This window comes from Glossina fuscipes, unplaced genomic scaffold (assembly GCF_014805625.2).
Source record: "Glossina fuscipes isolate IAEA_lab_2018 unplaced genomic scaffold, Yale_Gfus_2 121, whole genome shotgun sequence".
Lineage (NCBI taxonomy): Eukaryota > Metazoa > Arthropoda > Insecta > Diptera > Glossinidae > Glossina > Glossina fuscipes.
Genome location: NW_023998464.1, coordinates 4,538,272 through 4,559,329, shown reverse-complemented (window position 1 = coordinate 4,559,329; position 21,058 = coordinate 4,538,272). Strand labels below are relative to the sequence as shown.

At 34.0% G+C, this 21,058-nt stretch overlaps 3 protein-coding genes across 14 annotated transcripts in view; 2 read left to right on the top strand and 1 right to left on the bottom strand.

Annotated features, from left to right (window-relative positions):
• Positions 1–453: 453 nt before the first annotated feature.
• On the top strand, positions 454–6,149 carry LOC119640409 (DNA fragmentation factor subunit beta). 3 transcript variants are annotated; one of them, XM_038038428.1, is made up of 4 exons: positions 454–498; positions 3,487–3,641; positions 4,350–4,473; positions 4,530–6,149. In XM_038038428.1, the coding sequence occupies exons 2-4, from the start codon at positions 3,540–3,542 to the stop codon at positions 5,519–5,521; spliced, it is 1,218 nt and encodes a 405-aa protein (XP_037894356.1). In that variant the 5' UTR covers positions 454–498; positions 3,487–3,539; the 3' UTR covers positions 5,522–6,149. The 3 variants fall into 3 exon arrangements, with proteins under 3 accessions (XP_037894356.1, XP_037894354.1, XP_037894355.1); XM_038038427.1 differs by lacking the exon at positions 454–498 and adding an exon at positions 3,340–3,398; XM_038038426.1 differs by lacking the exon at positions 454–498 and having other exon boundaries at positions 3,332–3,641.
• Positions 1,801–2,202, top strand: LOC119640630 (40S ribosomal protein S24-like). Its single transcript, XM_038038801.1, has one exon. The coding sequence runs from the start codon at positions 1,801–1,803 to the stop codon at positions 2,197–2,199; it is 399 nt and encodes a 132-aa protein (XP_037894729.1). The 3' UTR covers positions 2,200–2,202.
• An 8,715-nt stretch (positions 6,150–14,864) lies between the features above and the next one.
• The window catches only part of LOC119640610 (myb-like protein AA), a 49,052-nt gene continuing 42,858 nt past the window's right edge, over positions 14,865–21,058 (bottom strand). For all 10 annotated transcript variants that reach the window (XM_038038770.1, XM_038038776.1, XM_038038771.1 and 7 more), the window contains one exon: positions 14,865–15,118. In XM_038038770.1, the coding sequence (XP_037894698.1) occupies positions 15,096–15,118 (23 nt within the window). In that variant the 3' untranslated portion in view covers positions 14,865–15,095. The remainder of the gene's footprint in view (positions 15,119–21,058) is intronic.

Genomic DNA, 21,058 nt, shown 5'->3' with positions numbered 1-21,058 from the left:
TGATGTACCATATAGCAGAAGAAAACATCGGCAAGCGCCTGCAGGCAACAATACTAGCACGGGTTGCCTTCTTCAGGGAAGCAGGCTCCTGCACCGAACAAATCTGATAGGCTTCATAATCGATTTGCAACTGACGGGGGTAAACTAGGTCCAAAAAACTGTGAAAAATGTGTCATCGTTTTGAAAGAACATCGGGCGGAAAATGTAGCAAAGTAAAGGTAATTAAAATTTTATATGAATTCTTATAAAATACTTATATTTTGTTTTCTATTTCAGGATAGGAAAGGTACGCCCACGAAATCGGAATGCAATAGAGAATCGGACTTAGAGAATCACAAATAAACGGTAAATCAAATATAATAGAAATAATTAGTATATTTGCAACTTGCGTTCAAACTTTTTGGTTTAGAGTAAAGAAGTCCGCCCGCAAAATCAAGTCCAGCTCTCTGGTCGCCGCCTCGCCCCCTCATATTGACGAAGATTCGCTACATGCCAAAGGTAAGTTTGCATTTATCCTTACTTATTCTTATTTATAATTTATTTACTTACTTCTATTTCATTTTAGATTAAAACCAAGCATATACCTCCACTCATCGCTTCAGCAGAATGCGATACTTCTTACATACGCCGCCACTTCTGCATGGGATACTTCCGCAGGCCAATGGTAAGTGTGGTCTTTATATATAAAATTTATTAATCACAATATCTTTCTTTTGCAGATATCAGCACACCGGCATAGCAGCAATTTTTATTTATTTATATTTTTTTTTATGGATTATGTGTGTATGTTATGTATCATTATTATGTATATTTAGCGGGGATTTTATTTATTAGGCAATGTTTTGTATTATTTCGTATTATTATGCGTTATTATTATTGTAAATATTGTGTTATTATAGTTTTAGGTTAAGTTTATAATGATGTGAGCCCACTGGGGAGCCAGACATTTAGAACAATTGGCACGGTACCTCTAGGGAGGTGTGGAAAACCGTCCCAGGGTCTTAACTATTGCGCTGCAACAACCTTGTCAATTTGAGGATTCATTGCAACGATCCTATTGTATTGATTTTTTGGATAAGTCAAGTTGTTTCACAGTTGTTCACTTTGTACGCTGCCTTGATGAAGACTTACACAATGTTCCAGGAAAAACTTTAATAATTGTGCTGTTAAAGACGTGGCGCCAGCTTCTGTGATTGCGTTAACCCGAAAAATACCTTATAAGTATGATGGGTTCAATATGGGTTCAACAGTAGATTTCAAACAGAAGAGCTTTTTTTATAGATCGAAGCCAACAGAAAAAGCTGCAAAGAGTAATTTAAAGTGCGATTAGAAAAGAGAAAGACCTATGCTCAAACCTCATGTATTTAAATAAAACTTATGTACAAAAGGAAAAGCTTGCCAATCTTTTCGTTATTTTCTTCTACTGTTCTATATTTCCTATTGCTATAGAAAACTTTGAATATTTATATTAACAGCAACGTCCACGTGGACTAAATTGACGTTTTCAATAATAAACGCAAATTATTTCTTTATTTGTGATTTGGCAAATATGATGTAAAATATTTAGAAGCAAGAAAAAGGAAATGGCCCTATTACCTATTTGAAATAAACTGTGGTAATTATGGATAAAACACGTGGAGCTTGAGTTTTAGTAGTCCTGCAGCAATTGTCAAATTCTATTGTTAAAACCTCTACAGTAAGAAGAGAGAGGTTATATGGGCAATGTGTGCTTAATATGAGGGAACGAAAGATGCATAAACAATTTTAATTGTTTCGTTTTATTCTTTAGAGAGCATAATCATGTCTGGTACCACGGCCACTACACGTACAAGAAAGTTTATGATAAATTGTCTGCTATGCCGCAACCAAATAGTCTGCGATGTCATTTATTCGGGCCTTTCATCTGTGAGCACAACTGAAATTCGTGAAAAGTTAGCAGCCATGTATAAGGTAACGCCGGATGTTTGCTTCGTTTTCGGATTTCGTACCAATTTTGGTGGCGGACGCTCAACTGGATTTGCCTTAATCTGTGATACTTTGGATTTCGCTAAGAAATTTGAACCGAAATATCGTTTGGCCCGGCATGGGTTATTAGAAATTAAAAAACAGACTCGTAAACAGCGCAAAGAACGTAAAAACAGAATGAAGAAGGTGCGTGGTACCGCTAAAGCGAAGATTGGTCGAAGCGCCAAGAAATAAATACAACCAGCATATTATTATGCTGTGGATATGGAATTAAGGAGTTTTGAAATTAGAACATTTGTTTTGTATTTTAAGTAAATAAAAAAGTAAACAAAGTGAAATTCCAATAATGTTTGAAGATTCTGTCAAGATATTGAACGTAAATCAATATTAATGAATAGAGCCAGTTATTTGAATTTTTCTGCTGTCTGCTTTTATGCATATAGACATGCATGAATTCACCACCATAATGAGAGTTTAATAGATTTATTATCTAGTTTGTCATCCAGAAACTATGAGTGGAGAAATTTGGAGTCTTTGTACTTTTCTATATTTTCTTGGTTTGTAATTTCGACAACAAATTATTAAGAAGACAAATCTCAAGCTCAAGTTCTTATCAGGAGTTTTCAATAAAGCCGATAGCCTTAGGTGCTAGTGCTTTAACACTTTAATCTTAGATTTTATTCTCCGGCTAAATTAGTAACAATAATAATCTTAAGAGGAACAAATAAGTACACCTCTGTTCGAACCGAAATGTGGGTATTTCAAAAAATGTATGGAAATGTCCCAGGTTTGTTTTGTATGTACTCAGGAAGAGAATGCATAGCATGTTAGAGTTCTGTAAAAACATATATATATGTAAATTTTTAAATTCTTTACCGAAAAACAAGAATTTGGTCATATATGAGAGTAATTCAAAAATAGTCTGGTCGTATCTGAGAGTAAGCGTCTGTGCTAACTATCTGAGAGTAAGCGTATATGTTTGTTTACAGTTCTCAATAATTTATTTTTCTATGAAGAGAAAAGTTTCAACAAAGAGATGGATGCTTACATTATCATTGTTGCCGTTTCTGTTAGAATAAATCTAATGTGAACATGAAGAGAGAAGACGTATAAGAAGCCACATTCACAGCACGAACATGTTGAGCATTCACAAAGAAATTAAAAGAGAAAAGAAAATTGCCTTTGAAGGAAAAATGTGTTGGCTTTTTCTTGCTAGCGTTTTTGACAAATCTAACGCAACTAGGTTTCATTTTAGATGAATTATTATTTGTGGTTTTCTTCTGTATTTCCCTATTTTAATTTTAAAAACAAGACGTGGCAGCTCTTTCAGCTGTTTTGCTATAGCAATTATCATATAAACAAACATAGTACTTATTTCACATACCATAGTCAGTGAAAACTAAACAAAGTGAGGAGCTGAAAATAGACATCATGTAAAAATAACTGTATTTGTATGCGTATCTATAGTAACTGCACTAACTTAAAGTTTATAATTCGTAAAAATGTTCGCTTTTATTACAGAAGCTATCGGGCTTACAACGCGTAGCTCAGCGCAGCAGTTTACTGAAAAAATAATGAAGGGCTATAAAATTACTGATAATGAACGTTCTAAGAAATATGGCATAGGCTCTAATTCTCTGCAGATGCTAAAAAATAAGGCGAAAATCAAATTTCCTGTAAGTGTTCCATATATAGAAAAATTAAAGCAATTTTTATTTATGTGTATTGCAATGTTATGAACATGGGTGGGAAAATGACCTTGACTATGAAAAGAAAAGTTTCAGGGTCGCGTAAAGTGTTGTATGTATTCCAAGGTCATTTGCTCAAAAAAGGAAGTCAAATTAGGGATACAAAAGGAGGTAGTATGTATATGGAATATAAAGTGTATGTCATTTACTTCAACATTTTACGCAGAACACCTGTTGGGTTTTGAGTACGTTTCCCATACATAGCAAGAGCAAGTTCAAAAAACTAATTTAGATGAATTCTATTACTTGTATTAGTTGATCAAGTTAATCAAGTATAAAAATATTTGCAAAAAATGATATTAAGGAAAACGGGAAAAATATGGAGTATCTAATGAAACATCATTTAAAACATTAGGTATTTTTTAGAGAAAATTCCAAATAGAATTATGGTGTGGTATACTTTACCTAGAAATAAAAACAGAACAGAAATTGAAATGTATAACCTCTATAATACTTTGGAAGAGAACTTTGTTTATTAATATTTTTTATTTTAATATATTTATATAGTACAGATATACTTTTATGTTTAATAATTTTCAATTTTAATTTTATTATTATTGCTAATTTAGCCAAAAAATAAATGTTGAGGCAAAAGCCTTAATGCACATTTTTCAATTATATTTATACATTTCAAAGATTAAAGATGTACGCCTATATTTAGCTGCGGATGGCTGTGAGGTAACAGATGAAGACTACTTTTCTACTTTAGAGCCGCAAACTTTGTTCGTAGTAGCTGGTCCCGAGACTATTATAACAACAGGTATATTGTAATATTTCAGTTTTATTGATTCTGTCTTTACGTTGGAATTTTTGCAGATGGCGAGTTTCAATTCGAGCAACTTAAACAAAGATCTCCTCTCTTACGTGTCGCAGATATTGTTCATGATTTTATGGAACAACATCCGCAAAAATTTCTCAAGATGGTTTCGGATTATGAAAAGTTAAAGAAGCCTAAATTAGATCATTCTAAAACAAATTTAAGTTTAAAAAGCGAACACAGTGAATGGTTTCTTGGTCTAGAAGAAAGATGTCATACTAAAGAGGAAGCTCTCTCGCGACGAGCTCAAGATCGTGTTCGCGGTTATTACTATAAAACTAAAGATGAACTAACGCGGAACATAATTTATCGCCAAAATTTAAAAGCTCGTCGCCTTATCGATGCTATACTGGAGAAATTTCGTTATCTGCTTATAGGTTGTGATTACTTTTCCATGATTTTTGATCGTGATTGCAATCGTAAGCACGAATTTCTCCAAAAACAACTTGATGATGAAACAGATGCTCGCAGTGTGGTGCCCAGCAAGAAGCTAAAGCAAATTATTAAAAATTATACCCTCAAAAATCAGATTCTTGATAAATGGACGGTTTCCCTATGCTCCAATTTGGGTGATTTTTATTGCCAAGGGCCTTTTTCGGATAGTACTAACAATTGCTCACTAAATCATACCATTAATCCTTATGCTTCTCGAGAAAATCTTATATTGTTCCAAGTTTGGAATCTCGACCATCAAATTGAATTGTCTCGCACTATTCTTCCTGCTTTGCTAGAGAATGTTCGTACGCTAATTACTATGCCTAAACGTTTGTGTGATCTGCATAACGGGCAACTGGTTGATGTCTCAGTACTGGAATATTTTTTGGAAATTTTCTCACTGAAAAATCTCAAATTGGTACACATTGTTTGTCACGAGAAAGTGCAAAGAACCAATAAATCGAACGGCCGTTTATTGTGTGAACAGTGTCATGAATATCAAATTGTTCAAGCGTTAATGGACGTGCAAGTGGATAAAGAGGCAGCGAATTTTTAAAAAATCGAGCATTCAGGGAACATGTGAATTTGACCGTAAACTATACGAATGCGCAATTTGATGACTAATATCTATTCTAGAGTACCTGATCCAACAACTGTGTATTAGTCGACTTACCTTAAATCGTCATCATTGACAACTAGAAAAAATTTTATGTGATGTTTATTGAGTAGAGGGTCACTTATGACTCTCTGCCTTCCTTCGGCTCGAGCTTTTTTATTGCCCGCATTGTTTGTGTGCCTTGAAAGAAGTGCACTCTAAAACTGATTCTATATATAACTTTTCCGATATACTTAAATTTCTATTTGTAATAAGAACTGAGAGTCGCCTCTATTGGAGAATTTGTTAAATCATTTTTAAGAAAAAATTGCTTTATATGTTCGCGGGTTTGTACGCGATGTGATGCAGAATAACGTCAATGCCACGTCATCCACATTTTAAGGGCAATTTTTATTAATTCATTTTTATACCTACCACTGCAAGATGGGGGTATACTCATTTTGTTTTTCCCCATAATGTATGTAACACCCGTACAAAAGGGGGCTTCAGAGGACCCTATAAAGTACATACATTCTTGATCAGCGTGAAATCCTGTAATGTCCGTCCGTCTGCGTGTCTGCGCGGTGTGTTGTTGGCATTCTCATTTTCGCAAAAATGAAGATATCAACTTCAAATTTGGTAAAAACATTGGAAGTTTACAGAAACGCAGGTTGGTGTTGAAAGTGGGCCAAATTGATCAGAGCAGAAGCGAGCAGAGGAGCGTAAACTGAACGTAACTTAGTTTTTACTAACAAAAATTTCTGGGTTTCTGCTCGTTGCTGAGAAATTATAAAAATTAGAAGGCTGATAATTTCTACAATTACTTTACGAGACACTTTACTCTCTAGGTCCAAGAATGGAAAAAAATCGGTCATGACCACACAAAGTTGCAAGTGATTAAATTTTATTCTTTTCATTTTTTTGAACTTTTATGCTTATTTATCATAAGGCAAACAACACAAAACGTTTAAAATAATTTTGTGCACTCCCCACAAGAAGATATATTATCTGCCTAAAATTGGGTTAATTTCAAAGTGAATATGGTAGATACCGCGAATAATTTTTTCTTAATACCAGCGAAATGGGTATCGAATAAAAGAACTTGGAGAGTAGAATGCGAAAAGCATAGTGGTGGGTATTGCGAGATTCGGCCCCCGGCGAATATAACCTTCTTACTTGTTATATCTCAATCTTAATATAATAATAAGATTAATCATTTAAAGTTGCCGTAAATGTTATAGCATACATAGTATGTATAAAATAATATTCTGACTGCCTTCACATAGTATATTTAACTAGATTTCGAATGTCATAATTAATTCGAAAAGAATATGCTTAGCATGGAAATTGTTAGCGTCCGTTAATGTGTTAAACTATTTTTTTTTAATTTATAAATATTATGATTATTTGCATTTACTTTGTTGCTTAATCGACGTCGAATGTTCCTTTTTTTAATTTGCATCCTTACCAGCTCTTCAAGTCTTAGCGCAACTAGTGAAAAAAGTTAACTAAAACAAAAAGAATTTAAATGTTGTTTAAAATATATATATATACGTATACATACATATGAAAAAAAAAAGAATATAAGAAAGAAAGCCAGTAGAATTAAGGTCAAGGAATATTAATCAATGATATCATGTATAAAAAACACCATAGCTCAACTAGTGATTTCTCAGTTTGTAAATAGAATACACACCATGGTGAATGGTGAATATTGAATACTAAAGTCGAATAGTGTTCCTAAGGTTGATAAGGTTGATATTTGAAAGTATTGAGTTAATTAAGAGACTTTTGTGCATAAGATGTTGGGAAAATGGAAATTTACATAACCAAAATCCTAACCAAAACATTACATATAAAAACGTTTATAAACATTTTTAAACATGAACCGAACTTGCAGAGTGGTTTCATATTCCTTGTAGAAACCGCAATACAAAGTTCGCCCTACGTAAAAAACTGAACATCTGTATCTTTTTTTTAGTTTTGTAAGGGACTTTATTACACACAGATTTCATTAATGATTAAATGCCAACTGTAGAAGAAGTTCGTTTTGAAAGGTTTTCTTAATATTATCGAGTTCGGAAAACTGAGAAAATGTAAACGACGAGTTTGTTATTTTTGCCTTCATCCGAGTCTTCTTCAGCCCTCAAAGAAGTGCGCTTTTCAGTTCGGCGTTATCTGTTTTATCTCTTATAGAGATGAAACGACATTTCTGAAGGCATTTTACAGCTATTTTGGACGAATACGTGGATCTGAAGCCGAACCATTTGTTTACTTTACTTATAAAGGTTGCTTATGTTTCATGAAGGGCTTGGATTTTGTACCACATCTGAATAATTTACGTTACAATTTAAATCGTACGATGAGACATAAGGACTTCTCTTCGGTTAACGCTGAGGCGGCAGTAAAAATTGCTGATCTTCTTACGTACCAAAAATTGCATTTTCCCCTTGAACATCGTACGATGATAAACGATGCCGCTATCTCTGCTTTTTATGCACCCAAAATCTTTGATCACTGCATAGACCAATGCTTGAACAGTGGTTATTATACACGCATTACCGAGAATCCCGCGCAAAGCTCTACAAATTCTATATAATTGAGAAAATACAAATTCCATACAAAAGAGTTTTTGATTCGAACAATCACTTGAGTACACACGGGAACGCACATTCATAACTAATTAAATACTAAAAAAAACATTTAAGTTTTTATATATTTATTTATATATTAATATTATTATATTTATTTATATATTCAGTCGATGAGATTTCAGTTTTCGAATATCTGTAACGGGATCTTTTTGCAGCTGACGCTTCTTTTCTTCTATAATAAAATCCATCATTTCAGTTTGATGATCCCTCATTCGCTTCATGGCATCATCACAATCCGCTTGTACGTCATTCAACTTCTTTTGCATTACTTTGTGTCCATGGCTCATGAGACAACTCACCTTATTAGCTTGTTGCAAGAGCCTTTTTAGTTCATTGGAAATTTCGTCTCTTTTCAAACTTTCAAACGCCTGGCGCACGATGTGGTGATTCATCTACGTCTATTGAGAACATAACTAGTTTCGGTGTCATGCTACTTTTTTGATTGTCAAAGCAAATAGTATTAATGCCGGCCGCAGCAGCGGTCCGTTAGGCTAGCTTAGATCGAATTTAAAACCATTGCTCAATTAAGGCTGTTATGGCAGCGTATGTAGAAAATGTACTCACTTCGTAATCGATTTGGTGAATATCTACTAGTAATTATGCATAGATGGGCTCCATAGAGCAATGTATTCGCAAAAAATTTTCATTTTGACTGAAACGATTCAGATGATAAATTTTTCTGCTTCTTAAGAATGCGAAAAAAACCAAAAAACGTCCTAAACTCTAAAAATTTTGTCAAAACGGAGAGAAGATATGACGAATCGCAAATAGAAAACAAAGTACGATTTTCATTTACTAACTTGACGCGGTGAGTCAAAAGGAGAATTTCAGCGCCATTCTTTTACTCTCTTTCAAAAATTTTAAAAGTTTTGCGAAAATAATTTTAAAAAAATCCTATGGCATATTTACGCCATGTTGTTTGTTCAGAGACTTGTTTTAGTTATACATGCACCCCAAATACTAACTAAAAGGCGGATATATGCAATAATGCCCTGGCCTGTCTGCTTTCGATTCTTTATTCAGCAATTTTGTAAAGTTCACTTCAGGTTTTGGTGGTGGTTAATCAAGTGGCAGATTCTATCTTTTATACAATATTTACGCCCTTTTTTTTAAATTTCAAGTTTTTTCGAAAATCTAGCACAGCAGCGATAGGCTCTGCTAATGATTTTATTCCAATTGTTGGAAAGTGAGAAAAGAAAGTTGCCGCAAGGATCTATCGCTCAGTGATGGCTTTATAGAAATTATATTATTCGATATATAATATCTAGAAATTTATATAGAAGACAACTCAAAAAATTGTCACTGAGATGGCTCTGCTTCTGCCTGCTAAAGAAATTCTAAAAGTTAAAATCATTGGACCATCACACAAGTTTTTATTTAAAGTTTCATCGTTCATTCATCCACGATGGTTGCGGGAAGATCGGAGAATGAGCTTCTGTTAGAAAGGTACCAAAGAATCAATGTAGTGCGAATGGTGTTTGAAAAGCAATTGTATCCGTCCAGACAAAATGTGTTGTCACTGAGGTATGTAAAAATCATTCTCTTGAAATTCGTAATAAATCCGTAGATAAGAAATAGAAAACTACGTTGAACCGAATTTTAAACAAACTTTGTAAAAACTACTTACTGTGCGTAAGTATTAAAAGCAAGTAATGACGAGCAAATTCTCCTTCTACTAAAATGAGTTGAGCATAAAAGAGATTAATAAAAACTCCCTAGTGGAGAATAAAAGTGAATAACGAGCTTATAAGTGGGTTAACAAAACAAACAGGGGCAAATTGAAGTGACCGTGGTTTATTGTGAACGCTTCTTAAGTAAAGAATATTTACATATTTTTATAGAAATTTATTTATATATATATATATAAAAATATACAGTTCTACTTTTAAACACATTTATAAAACAGAAATAATAAATGTAACAACAAACAAGAATTTAAATTACGAGTATCGTACATAATTAATAGATCCAGCCATCTAAATTGAATATGGGTGTTGAAATGTCCAGTTTCCCAAATTTTCGGTTTATAGTGAACTGCTTTATAGCGACTGTTGCCATTGTTCTTATATTCAATCTACTCTTACGCTTTGCCATTTAAATGCATGAAAAGCGTCAGCGGTCTCATCAAGCATAAATAAGGACTTTATTTAAAGATAACCTTTGAATATATCAGCGCATCTTTCGACCTATTCATCTCACGATTGGATCCCCTGAGATTTCATACGGTGCCGTCAACCATTCTCCTACTCCATAAAAAGACACAAACCGTTGCTGCAATGCTTCCTGGATTATTGAATAACATTTTATTTGTGTTTCATAGAATTAAATTTTTTATGATCTCTATTTTACAAGTTCAAATCTAAAATACATTTTTATTGGATTTTTTCCTTTTTGAAAGAAAATTTATTTCAACCATTAGCCGTTTTGTTTCATTTAAAATTTATTTAATTGGAAGTGAATTTATAGTGGTTGTTTTACGATAGTCATCAGAAGGCGAGCCTCACTTATCTATCACGTACCAGGCAAAGCTTTCATGTACATAAGCAGGTAATTTCCAGGAATTGTCATCGCACATCTTGAGGCGCTTTTATATTGGCCCCTTCTTTTTTTCATCAACGTAACAGGGGTTAGTTAACAATTTATCAATTTTTGCGGTAACTTGCGTGAATAGTCTCCTATTTTGATGGGCTGATCGGTATTCTCATTTCATATTGCACTGTATTCTCATTTTGTATTGCACTGATCCTTTCGCCGATTGTGTCTATGATCAGAACCGATTTGCGTACAACGAAAACAAAATTGTAGTCGGTAGTTTTGTTTTTTGCGGTCATGGAAACGTTTACCGTAGATATTCCTCGTACGGGATTTAGAACTTGCTGCAAGAACACAGTTTAGGGGGTTTTTGAAGTTTCCTTTGGTTGATGAATAAAAAACCATTTTCAATTAAAAGAGATGAAAACACTAATGTGGTATGCGGCCCACCGTTAAATACCCTACACCGCTTGGTTTAAGGCTGTTATTCATGTAACGACTTTTCAAAATAAGCTTTATACGGGAAGTGGTCGAAAAAGTCTTCCGATTGGAAGTATTTTCAATAGCGTTCCTCCTGGCACAAAACAAGTCTGCATACCAAATTTCATCAAAATATGTTTTGTAGGTTGAAAAGAAAGTACAAACAGACACAAGTGGACGGACAGACAAGCTTAGATCGGTTCAAAAAGTGATTCTGAATTGATGGGTATGATAAGAGATGGGCCTATCTCAAGTCTTTCTAGGTGTTGGATACATTCGAAGAAACTTAACACATCCTTGTACCGCAACTGGAGTGGAATGTAACATGAATTTGCAGAGATAATATTTCTCTCCGTAAAAACTTTTTGAAAAATTTGTCTTTTTAATCGTAATCACACTATCTGGAAGGATGGGATGGATACTATCCATGCAATGTTATAAAGTGACGAGGTTTCATATCCTTGGAGCATTTTTTAATGTAAGCGTGGTAGGTATAGATGATCTAGTAGCAGGCGCATATAATTTCCTTACTTGTTTCATTTCGGATGCAAATGTTTAAAAGTATCTGGGTTTCATATTATTTATATATTATACACAATAGATTGATTGTAAAAGTAATGTTCCATATTATTTTTTCTCTAATTTTAAATATATCTATACACACACAGATATCTGTTCAAAACTATTTAAAGATCTAAAACAAGTTAACATAATATAGAAAGTATGACGTACAAGGAAAAAATAAATGATAAATAAAAGATAGCAATAAATAATTCCGCGTTAAGTTTTTTAACAAATTGCTACTTCAGTGACGGTGGAACTCCAACTTCGAACATCAACTATTGCACAGGGGCGTTTTCATTCCATTTCATTCATGGTCTATACAAGCTTTTGCAACGTGCAAAATGGAATATACTAATTCTTGGGCAAGTCCGTCTGTTCGCCTATCCATCTGTGTGTCTGTTTGTCCGTCCACCTACTCGTGCGCCCAATGGTGTGCTGCACACTCCCCGGTTTACAAAAAAGAGAGCATCGCCTACAAATTTGCAACAGAGTTTGAACATGGTCCAGACAGGTCAAAGAAAGCGCCCTTAATGCCATTACAACCAAAACTAAAACGCCTTTGGTTTTCGTGTCTGTTTTTGGTCGCTTCTCCTACACTAAAATAGATACGAAACAAATTTTCAAAAAATTATTCTACGAAAACATAAAAAATAAATCACGTCCAACTAATAGTATGGGGTATGAAAATTTATGTTATTCCTTCTTTTTAACGCCTTAGAGGATAATACAGGTGAAAACTGCAATTGCTTAGGAAATTAATTGCCGTTACCGCTTGTTTCCTGTGGTTTCAAAAATGGACGTAAAATGGCGTTTCCCGGCGTTCAAAAATAGAACGATCGCTGCCTTAGTGGGCAAAACTTAAGATGATGTATTTTCTTATTTTTTAATTATAATTTTTTTGCCAAAATAATACGCATTCATACGCAACTTCATTTTGGGAAACGTACTCTTTACTATGCTTACATATCTTAGGTTGAATGCAATACGAATCTTAAATCTTCCGTCAGCGAGACTTGGAAATGAAGTGCATCAAGCCTTGAAAGATTTAAGAAACGAAAACGCCAATATCGCTAATCTATTATACTTATGTAATACAGAATAAAAACAACAATATGGAATTGGGAGCACAAATTCGTTAGACTCACCGAAAATTAAGTATTTATAAGCTGATTACCTACAATCTGTAATCCATTAAAGTTTTACATATTAATAGCATTCAATGGTATGCAGAATACGTTAGTGTTTTCCCTTTCAGCCATATTTCAAGCTCAATGTGAGGATGATCGAATAAAAACACTAAAGTGGGACATGGTTCACCAATACAAATCCTATACCAGTTTGCTTAATATTGCTATTATATTAAACCTATATAGGGTTCTTTTTCTGAGATAAAGTTTGTCCTTCTAGGTGTTGCATACATCCGCATAAACTTTATATACTATATAAAAAGCAGACAAAACGAAAACACGGAAGCGAATAGAACCATTTTTTCACCTTATTTGTATGCCTTTGCTTACGTATTTTATATTTCGCATGCAAACAAAAGACGAGAAAAGTGCAAATTCAACATAAAAAGATATGAAACACATAAGAAAATTAAATTCGATCGGAATCGAATCTTTTATATTCATCACCGTTTACCGCAAAAAAAGACAAAAGAAGTAAAAGAACAAAATACTCATGCTCTGTAGTGTGGAGCGGGCGCTGTTGATTTCAAAATAAAAGGGTTTGTAATAGGGGCATGTGGCGTGCGTGGGCGTGTTCTTCGAAAAGTTTAGGTCAGTTGCGAAGTCTCTTGCAAATTTGTAGGGAGATATTTTCATTTTCGCTAACGGAAAAATTTTTACCACAAATACTACAAAGTTACGCAAACAGATAGATGCGCAGACGAACAGGCGGACATGTTTAGGTGCATTCAAGAGTTGTAACTGGCCAAGAATTTGTATACTTTATGGAGTTTTCCAAGTTTGTTTCTGCTTGTTATAAAGGTATTGAAAAAATAATTAAATTTAATACACTATTGTATTGGGTAGACGTGGTTCACTTTTTGCTATTGTTGTACACAGACGCTACTGCATCGCCCGGAATATGCATTCAAACCTTTGTACATTTCTTTGCTATAATTTACGAGTACTGAGCAAAGATCCAATTTTTCATTTCCTTTGGAAAGGAGAGTTTTGAGTTTACGTGGTGTTGCGGGCGTGTTCTTCGACCGATTTGGTCCATTTTGATACCAACCTGCATGCAAGAACTTTCAATGCTGCTGCCAAATTTGAAGTCGGTAAATGTCTTTTTGTGGTCTAGAGAATGTTTACAGCAGACATACACAGACCGAGAGGCGATCAGACGAACAGACGGACATGCTTAAATCGATTTAGAATTTAATGCTGATCGAGATTACATATACTTTGTGTAATCTCCGATGCTTCCTTCTGGGCGTTGCAAGCATCACATCCTTCGCTGATCGTTATAAAAATAAAATAAATTATTGTTCTTGTTTTTGCCTACGACCTACTCACGTAAGATTGTTGCTGAATTGTTGCTTGCAAAAATGCATGTTCTTGGTTTCATGCAGCGTAATAAATGTATAAAGTATAAAGTGCAAAAAAATATTTGAAGCCTTTTGATATATAGATAAAAGTTTCTTTTATTTTATTCAAGAAAAAACTTCATATTAATTAAATATTAATTTGATTAACTATTTATAAGTAAATAATAAATTAGTTTCTAAATGTATTTTTGAAAAGCCCAACAATTTCTATAACAGCAATTTGCTAATAGCGAAGCGGTGATCTATATCAAGCTATTAACAAAACGACGTAAAAATCATACTTGAAGCATTAAAATCATTTAAATTAAAAATAGAGTTTAGAAGAATATGAGTATATATGAATAAAAAAGGAGTTTTCGTTTACAGTTATTAATACCTATGAAAGATGTAATTGAAATTTTTTTCATATCAAGTACGGATCTTGTAGTTATGGCTTTTTGAAATATTTATTACATTTTTTCACTTTTATATAAGAATATTTAAATAATTTAGATTCATCATTTTGTTCTGTCTGTGGTTTTTTCCTCCCTTTCGATAAGCAGGTAAATGTTTAAATATGCCTTAAACTAAATATTAGATCATTTTTAATAACGCGGCCTAGTCTTTAAATGAAAATTTCTCGATACCAATTTAAAAATGCCCGAATTTTCCTTTTCCTCGCTAGAGTTGAAGAATATTTGGACTTAAAATGTTTTCCTTTTCTAGATTTTTTAAATTAATCTAAAATTAATTTCTATGATTTTAAAGAAACTAATTATAGATCCGATTGTCCAGGTCCTGGAAAGATAGATGGTAATAAAGAAGTAATTATTAGCAATAATAAACTTGATCAAATCCGGAAATATTTACATAAAAAGCTTAAGAAAGTCAGAAACAGTATGATTAGCTTGCTATCTAAATGACACAAGGGACAACTTAAAACGACTTTTTTTCTATGTGACAAAAAAAAAACAAGAAAATAAAATTGTTGTTATGTAGTTAAGGCATGCAAACACATATCAATCTTTCGCTCGCATGTTTATGAGACAAAGGAGAGAGAGAGAGAGAGAGAGAGAAAACTTCACCTTTTCTTTTTAATTGCAACTCATTCATCAAAACGTTATTTAAAATTGACGAACTTCATACTTACGAAGTAAGACATGTTTGTGTTTTCATATTCCCTTCATTAATATGTCTATTTATTAAACGATTTCTACGAAAATTTGCCAAAGGTGGAGTTTACTCCCCATTTTTGTTATTGCTCTTTTTTGAATTAGTTTTTATATTAAACGATTAAATAATTCTTCAATATTTTGCGATAAAATGTTTTCATGTGAAATTTATGAAAATATCATTTTCGAAGATATTTTGCCATCGACTTCGTCCACTATCGTCATCTATCGCCATATAGTCTAAGAAACCTGGTAAAGCAGTCTGAACCCGTTTTTAAAATCCAGCTTTTCTTGCTTAAAACTAATAACGAAAACTCTAGGTTTTTGAAGAAAATCATTTAAAATAGTTCGGTGTTTTACTTGCGACCGAGAAATAGTGGGCTTTTACATTTCGGTATTTCCAGAGTTTTTTTTACGCGTTTTTATGTCCTACTCCACTTGTGGTAGAAGGGTATATTAAATTTGTTCGGATGTATGCCATACTCGGAAGGACTTGAGATAGATCACTACCCTCTCTTACACCGATCGATTCACAGTTATATTCTGAATTAATTTAAGTTTTCTGTCCGCCTGTCCCTCCGTCTTGTTGGGCTGGAGTAAGAGATCGCTGTGTCACATATATGTGACGATTGGCAGCGAACGTGTTCTCAAGAGTTTACTATGGGCGAATTTGATTGACTTTGCTACTAAGGCTGGTTTGAAATGTTTTTGTTTGGCGTAGAAAAACAGGTATAAAGAAGAAATATTCACGACATATAACCGAATCGACCGCTATTCACTTAACTATGGAGGTGAGAACATTAATGCAACGGCTTTAAATACCTAAACATCTTAAATTTTGCTACAAGGATTTCCATGGACTATATTGGCAAGGGCACGTACAATGTGTGGGTGCTTGAACTTTGAAGCTGCGATGTGTATTCTTTGTAAACATTTACGATATCTTTATCACTGTATCCATATATAATGTAGCTCTCCTTAGGATCTAATGGCAGATTTATCCAATAAGAACGGAGGCTCAGCACGTTTTTAAATTCATATTCTTTACGTTTACCGTACGCAAATATTATCGCAAATATATTTGTGTTTCTAAGCTATACATAGCAAATATAAAGCTAGCAAAGTAAAAATTTAATAGATTGCAAAATGCAGAAACAAATCAGACATAAGCCATGTGCAAGAAAAATATATATAACCAAAGATTTTAATACATATATACCTTCACAATTCTGAACAATTCTTTATTGAATTACATATTAAGGCCGATTGTATTTTTGGTCTTGATGACTGTTAAAAAATGCATTTGTGGTTGATTGATTTCAGAGTACACTTTGTGCTCAAATTATTTACATTGCATGTTTTTTAACTAATAAACTGATGCAATAATGTTGGTGATGATTAGGTTAACGATATATCTTCGGATTTAATTTTTCTTGGTTCGACGAACAAATCTCTTCTCAACAAGGCAACGTTGATGATTTTAATGTAGATAAAATTGAATATGCATTCAATAGATGCAAGTTTGAGATCAGTACTTAATTAAGACAATTCATATTTTTTATACGTGTCCTTTTTCTTGCACAATCAAATGAAATGAAAAATATTTTGAAATTCGCTGAAGGGAACTTAAAACTTTCCCAATTTACCCACTAAGCCTGCGTGTAATTCTCTAAGACTTCTAAGAAGATCTAGTGATGGGCATTAAACTTTCTGATGATTCCGCTCCCCTAAGTAAATCTCTACCTATGATAGCTGTATCTAAAATCATGCGTAACGTATTGCTCCGCAGTATCTTTGTCTCCCCATTATTTTGCCTTCGCCAATTTTCGGACAAGCACTTCTGTTTCTTTTGAAACTGTTTGAGATAACAACTGGGTTAGTATCCGCTAGTGAATCGTTTAAGGTATTTAATTCTTCATCGAGAACTCTCTTAGCTACTGCTTGTATTTTTTCCATAGGTAATTGCCGTAGGTATGAGTTATCACTTTTTAGAAGAAGACTTTGGACCAATTCTACAACCATCTGATCATTAACTATATTGTGTGTGTCTGAGCAGTTATTATTATATGAAGGTAATGACAAGCGCTCTCGACGTTCTGCCATGGTCTCAGCGTCTAATAGCGCTTGAGGATTCTGTTTTCTAGTTATGCTAACATTGTGTACAATTTTTTTACGACTGGGCTTTGAATCGCTTTCTTTATAGACGTCCTTTATTTCCATATCTTCTTGTAACAACTTGAATAGACGCGAGTGAGTAGCTGCCCTTTGATAAGACGTCATTTTTCGTAATTCCGGAAAGATCTCGGATTCGGTATCAGTTCCGGATTTATTTATGTCCGTGACGCCAGAGTCTTCTTCTTCTATTTCCGATTCGGAACGTTGAATACTACTGTTGCGTGGCAGCGCAGGTTGCTTGATAGAATTGGAAATTGGCAATGAATGCTGAGCTATGCATGATCTGCATGTGCTACTGTCGAGGGAAGTAGATAACGCACAGGTTTCAAAAGCCGCAATACGTTCGCGTACGGATGTTTTGTTAATATCTTTAGAATTTTCCCTTTCCGAAGTATTTGATGAGAGATTAATTTCCAATGAAGGCTCAACATGAGTGGATTGCGAGGATTCAGTTTCTTTAGAAGACACATCATTGTTTCCATTATTACTTTTTTGATTAGTATTCAATTCTTTAGTAATTGCCTGAGTCTTATTTTTGCGTTCTCTCTCAATCTCTGCCCAGAAGTCTATTTCCTCCATAATTTTGGCATCAGTGTTTTCTTTAGGAGTTACTGTTTCATTATTTTCTTGGTTATCTTGGGTAACATGAGCTAGTGGCTTGTTTTGAACTTCCTTCTCTTTCCTTCCACATTCTTTGGTTTGTCTGTTTTCATGTGGCGATCCTTTGGAGAAGGTAGGGAATTTATAGTATTTCATCTTATTTCTCATTACTCGTGATTCTTCCGAAAAGAATTCGTGTTCTTTTAAGGCCCAAAAGTTCGCTGCTTTTGATGGACCAACTTTGTCGCTTTGATGTTGTTTGGCTTCGTACTCTGTCCAAAAATCAAACTCTTCATCAGTGTCTACTTCTCTAAGATCTTCCGGGGTCTTTGAGTCAGTATATAGCGACAAATATTCAGGGTTTTCATCCATGATTTTACATTTCATATCGTTATAAAATGTAATATTTTCAGTCATTTCTGAGGAATTGCGTCCTTCAAGCGTCCTTTGCAAAGTGAGTTCCATTTCAGTTTTTCGATGAACCGTCTTTTGACTGTCCGTGATATATTCCAATAAATTACTTCCTTCTTTACATTCCATTTCTTCAGATTCGCCTTCTTTTAGCTCTGTCCTCGACCGCAAAATAGGATTATCCGTCGGTAGTTGGGAGTAAAATTCAACACAACCATAAGGAATTTCCGTATTGGTCTGCGTTTTCATATTGTTTGAGGGTCTTTCTTCGTTGAGTTTAATAATCTCACAGTTATTAGTGTTTATTATGTTTTCTTTCTGTTCATCCGTTTTCTTCATAGTCCCATTGACCATAATGGAACGAACACTAGAGTAATTCTCTTTTCTATTAAGGACTTTCAAAGCTGGTAAATCACCTGTCTTGCTCGTCCATACATCTTCAATTTCTTCATCCGCTTCTTTCGTTTCCAATAATTCTGCTTCGTTTGACTTAAGTGTCTCTTCGATGCTGTTTCCCCAATAGCTTGCTGATTGTTCCTTGATTTTTTGCGTCTCTTTCTTAGTAGCCATAAGTGTAGCAAAGAAATTTAAGTCTTCCGGCTCTGGTGACTCCGATATGAAAGCTGAGGCATCAATATCAACTGACTGACGAAGAATTGGCGATTTGTCAGGTGATGATTTATTTTTCAATAAATTTTTGTTATCCGAAGATTTCAAAGGTAAAGTTACACTAACATTGTAATTGTTGTAAATCGTCCTTTCACAGTCGTTATTTTCAGATATCATTTGAACGCAATTTTCCATTTCATCCAAGCATAAGCTGTCTTTCTTTTCCTCAACTTGAGACGTTCCTACTTCGACCGTAGCAACATTCTCATCATTAGATGAACGCCTAAAGGAGAACTTTAAAGGCAGTCTAACAGTAACTGATGTAGACTCTTCTTGATTGTCCGTATCATTATCTTCTATTTGGTCGGACAATTTTATACTCTGCAATGAACCATTACTTCCTATTACAGTTTTGGGATAATCACTGCTACGTTCAAAATCACTTTCTTCTTCGTAAATGACACTTAAGTTTTCTTCTTCCAGAAAAACCTCAGTTTCATCTGAATCTTCGGTATTGACATCCATTTCTACCGCAATTTCATCTTCGTCCTCTTCATCGTTTTCCGCGCTGGAAATTGAATCGCTTATAGTAAAATCGTCTTCAAAACTATCGATAACAGGTTTCTGATTCTCACTGCTATAAGTTAGAATATTTTTGAATGATTTGATAGAGAGCAGATTACTAATTTTACTATTGTCGTTATTCAAAGCGGTATCGTCCTTAGAACTAGAAGTTTGACTTGCATTTTCATACCATTTTTGTCCTGCTGCTATATCGTTCTCCGGTAATTTTCGAACAGAAGTGCTAATAAATGAGTCTTTTTGTGACTTCACGGAGTTGCATTCTAAGGTCTGATTTGAAGTTCTAACTGAATCATGTTCAAAGGTTTCACGACAATTCTGAAGGTGCTTTTCTGATATGACATCTTCACTTCGTGTTATTGTAATGTCCGGTAAAACGCTACGAGCCCGTCTACAGTTACGGCTACCAGGGCGTGATATATGTGGATGAGACGGGTGGCAATTATAACAAGTCGAATAAGGTGGTGGCAAGCAAGGAAAATAAACTTGATTTTGTAAATCTAGATCAGAGGTAGGCTTTGGAAAATTAGCTGACGGTTGGTAACAAGTTAAGTAAGGACCATGACATGGTGCATAACACACTGGTACTACATAATTTTCTGGACTATCTAAGGAATGTGTTAAAATTTGAATATATCGCCAATTAGTTGAAGGTAATAAAGGCCCATGATGGTGACAATGGCAATCACAATCACAGCAAATAGGTGAGGACATAGGCATGGTAGGGGTAGGAGGTAAAGACTGACAGCGTGTTGTTAATAAGTCACGACTATAATTTTGTTCATCATACAGTCCTTTGCTGTGTTGAGAATTATATCTAGCTGTAGTAGAGAATTCGTTCGTTCAAACCAAAGAAGTGAATGGTGTATACAAGTTGCCGAAACGGGGAAAATAGAGAAAAATATAAATGAAATAAAATAGTATCGTGAGTATACAGATGATACAAAAAATTTTGATATTAAATCTTTGCCAAATTGATAATGACTTAGTAAGGTGCGATGGGGTTTTTTTTATGAAAAGTTATGTATTGAAAATGGTGAACTGATTTGATTTCTAAACTAGTTAGTTATATGGGAATATGAATAAAATTGATAAATTTGTTACATGTTTCATGTTGAAGTTGGATATCAAAAAATGATTAAAAACTTTTCATTGTTCTCCTTAGGTGGATTATTACTCACTTAGTTTG